Raw genomic sequence first — 3,880 nt, forward strand, 5'->3', positions numbered from 1 at the left:
TCCAACTTCTTCATTTTGCAGATGGGGAAACTGAGGCACAGAGAGGTTAAATGACTTGCCCAGAGTTATGAAGCTAATAAGTATATGAGGTAAAGGCTTTTAGCCCTTATTTGGGTGGATATTAAAGTACTTATATTGCCTTCAATTTGTTCTCTCTTTTAATTTGCTTTTGGAGGACTTCTGGGAAGCCACTCTACAGAAACTGTTGAAAATTCCGGGGATCCCGACCTCCTAACTTGGGTGATTGAGCCACAGGGAGCAAGAAGCAGTGAAAGGAAAGAAAAAGGAGCTGTAGGATGTCTGTCCAGCCTCCAGTCCCGCACCCCCTCCCTCATCCAGCCACACTCCCAGGAAACTTGGAGGTATCAGTTCTGACCTAGCAGCCACAATTCTGTCAACACACTTGATTTGAACACCTACTATCTGCAAAGCCCTTTCAAAGGTAATGAGATGGACAGGAGAGAATACCTGCACCCAAGGATTAGGGTCTTGTCCTTAGCCTCAGTCTTGGAGAAATCTTTAGAAAGGGGGTGGATGAGAAAACAGGCCAAACAGGGCCAGAAAAAGATAGTAAATGTCCCCATCTGGAGGTAATTGAGAAGACTGAGTAATGAAGTGACTATCTCTGAGTCAGAGGGAAAAACTGACCAAAGGGGCAGCAGGAGAGACAGCATAGACTTACAGAAGAGAGAGAATCCTGAAAAGAACCCAGAGTGGGGAAAATATCTTTCCTCTCTGGAGGGTCTTTAATTTAAGGGTGAGACATTTTTGATGGTTTTGAGGTGGCTCCGTTTCAGCTAAGGGATGATGATCTTTCTATAAATGATGGGTTTAAGAAAGCCTCCTTCAGCAGCAGGACCACCTTTCCCTCCCATATCTCACCCTCCCCTTCGGGGTTAAGGACTTGACTTCTATGGTATAGGGACTCCTGGGTGAACAAAGTCCCTCTGTCAACACAGGTCAGCACCGAGTCTTAGAGTTGTCCGTGTACAACTCAAATGGAAATGGAAACCACCAAACCATACATAAGGATCCCAGAGAGTCATTTATTGATTCAGGAAAACAAATGTTAACATTATTCATGTTTTATTGCAATTTTATTTATTTTGTTAAATATTTCTCAATCTGGTGGGGAGGCACGTGGGAGCGTAGTGGGTCTCACCGGGTGGTGGGTTTGACATCTCTGACCCAGGGTCACACAGCCAGTATTTGTCAGATAATAATTTGAACTCAGGTCTCCCTGGCCCTAAAGCATTCTAATGCAGGATGGCTCTTCTAGAGATGGACAGGAGAGAATAAGGGTGGGGATGGATTTCTGGATCAGATGTCTTCCTAGAGAACCCAAATTCAGGGGGATTGAATGAGTAAGGTCACAAGTCCACTTTAGCCCTGTCCAGGAGCTGTTAGCCCCAAATCCTGGCTCTTGGCTGGGGGGAGAGGGCGTCCTGGGTCCACTGGCCTATGGGCCGGCAGGGGAGGAGTTAACTCCGGAGGTGCCGGCTCGACTCACTGTACCTGCTGCCGCCGCCGCTGCCGGTGGGAGGGAGAGAGGGAGGGACAAGGAGAAAGGGAGCCGGCTGGGCGGCGGGAGCGCTCCAGTCTGGGCCCGCGCCATAGCCCGGAGCAGAACGGGAGGGCTCCGGGAGGAGTAGGCAGACAGCAAAGGGGGCACGTACGCCAGGGGGCGCGCCAGTCGGGGGGGGGGGCGAGCTGCTAGGGTAGGGGTAGGTTCACCTCTGGAATTAGGACTGCAGGGAAGAGGGGGTGCAAGACAGTCCAACGCACATCTGGAAGAAAGCAGGGGGGCCCAAGGGCGGCGGCGCCGCTGCCACTGGAGCCGAGAGGCGCGCAGGACGCACATCTGGAGCCAAGGAGCGGTCGCGCAGCTGGATTCAGAAAGGAGCTCAGAACGCACAGCTGGGACTTGGGGTGGGGTGGTGGGCTAGAACCTCGAACAGCTACAAGAGAGGGAGAGGGCGGCCTCACAGCTGGATTAAGGCAGGGGGCGGGGCCCAGTATAGACAGCTGGAAGTGGGAGGGGCGCTTCCCGCAGGGAGTCGAGAATGGAACTGTGAGCCTAAAAGAGAGGGGCAGGTGAAGGGGGCAGGGTGGTACCCCAAGAGGAAGGGGGGAAAGGAAGATGCAGCTCACTCGCTGCTGCTTCGTGTTCCTGGTGCAGGGCAGTCTTTATCTGGTGAGTAGCCCGTGGGGAACTGGGCGGAGAGGGCCCTTGGTCCCTAGGCGTGAGGAAGTGGGGGAGGAACGCGGGAAGCTTCCGAGGACGGAAACTTTCTCTCTCACCCCCACCTCCCAACTTCTCGAGGCTGGACGAGGAGAAGAGAAAGAGTCTTGGGTCTGGGGCAAAGAATTGTGCAAGAAAGGGTTAATGGACCCAGAGGGTCCATTATTCCCGGGTGAGGGAGAGGAGTGGGGAATAGAAGGGGGAAGGCTGGAGACAAGTCCTAAAAGGGTTATGGGGCCCTTTTTTACGGGACGGACCAAAGGGTGTTAGCCTGTGTCCTTTCTCCGCCCCCCTCACCATACAACTGATCTTAGCCCTCCAGGAATAATTGTAGATGGATGGACAGGAAGAACTCGCTAATTTTATTCGGGATCGAGGGCCGTCCCCTCTACCACTTCCCCCAGACTCTGGGATCCCCAGCGCGGAGTCAGATCTAGAGAGGGACCCGCCCCCACCTCCCTGACTCTCTCTCTCCTTCGTTCCCTCCCTTCCTCTCCGCCTGTTGTTTTCCTCTCTTCTCTCGGCTGCGCGCAGCCCAAGCCCCACAGGACCCTGGCAGCCGGCTCCCCGCCCGGGGCTCTCTCGGCATCTGAGCGGAGCTCCCTGATTCCCTGTTCCCTTTTCCCTGCTTTCCGCCCATCGCCACGGAAACCGGTCCCCCACCCCAAACTCCTGGGCTTCTCCCAACCGCCACTTCTGTGTTTCTGACCCAACCCCCTGGCGGGGCAAGTGGAGTCTTTCTGTTGCACTTGTTCGCCAGCCCCTACCCGACCCCCCCCCCCTCCTCTGTCCCCCTGCCAATGTCACCTTTTCTTTCCCACCACCTACACACCACTCTTAAATCTTATGTGGAAGCCTGATCCCCAGGTGCACACTTCTGGCCCTGTGCCACATCAATTAATCCCACCCCTCCCCCACCCTCCATAAAACAGCCCTCTCTTGTCAGCCAGACAGCCACCTGTGGCCTTCATCTCTACTCCACACACCTCCTTCCCCAGCTCTGCACATCTCATCACACTCCTAACATTTAGCCTCCCTCCAGGACCCATGTCCTCTTCTCCCTTATCCTCAGGTCTAGGACTCTCACCTGGCAGGGGGAGGCCAGTCAATCAGTAAATATTTATTAAGCACCTAGTATGTGCCAGGCACTATATTAATAATATGGAGATGGATACACAGTCTCTGATACTGGCAGGAAGAAGGAAAGGTATTTCAAAGGGATCAGTAGCGCCCTTCAGAAAGGTAAGGACATCTGTCCCCTTATCACTAAATAAGCTTTTCATTGTTGGCCCTTTTCCAAGTTAGAGTCAGGGAGCTGTCCAGCATTTCCCATATGCCATACGCCATACAGTGGACCTAAGTCAACATCCGGAAACACACATGCAAGCCCAACAGAGACACACTTACAAAAATACCCCTCACACATACTGTGTTACCTTCAGGTTACCATGCATGGGTTAGATTCCCTCAGGTTGTCCATATGCTTGGACATCCTCTCCTAGCAGCACCCTTTCCCTCCCTCTCTCCTCCAGAAAGATTAGTCCAGGGAGAAGGAAAATTGGCATTCACTAGCTCATCTCTGTCTTGGTAAATCTCTCTCTCTCTCTCTCTCTCTCTCTCTCTCTCTCTCTCTCTCTC

At 53.2% G+C, this 3,880-nt stretch overlaps 1 protein-coding gene across 1 annotated transcript in view; it reads left to right on the forward strand.

Annotated features, from left to right (window-relative positions):
* Positions 1-1,732: 1,732 nt before the first annotated feature.
* NXPH3 (neurexophilin 3) overlaps positions 1,733-3,880 on the forward strand; it is a 5,419-nt gene continuing 3,271 nt past the window's right edge. Inside the window, exon 1 of the mRNA XM_069064394.1 lies at positions 1,733-2,194. Coding sequence (XP_068920495.1) covers positions 2,141-2,194 — 54 coding nt within the window. The 5' untranslated portion in view covers positions 1,733-2,140. The remainder of the gene's footprint in view (positions 2,195-3,880) is intronic.

The sequence above is a fragment of the Petaurus breviceps genome, unplaced genomic scaffold, assembly GCF_028583685.1.
Source record: "Petaurus breviceps papuanus isolate PSGF00001 unplaced genomic scaffold, PetGlider_PUasm1.0 90630, whole genome shotgun sequence".
Classification (NCBI taxonomy): Eukaryota; Metazoa; Chordata; class Mammalia; order Diprotodontia; family Petauridae; genus Petaurus; species Petaurus breviceps.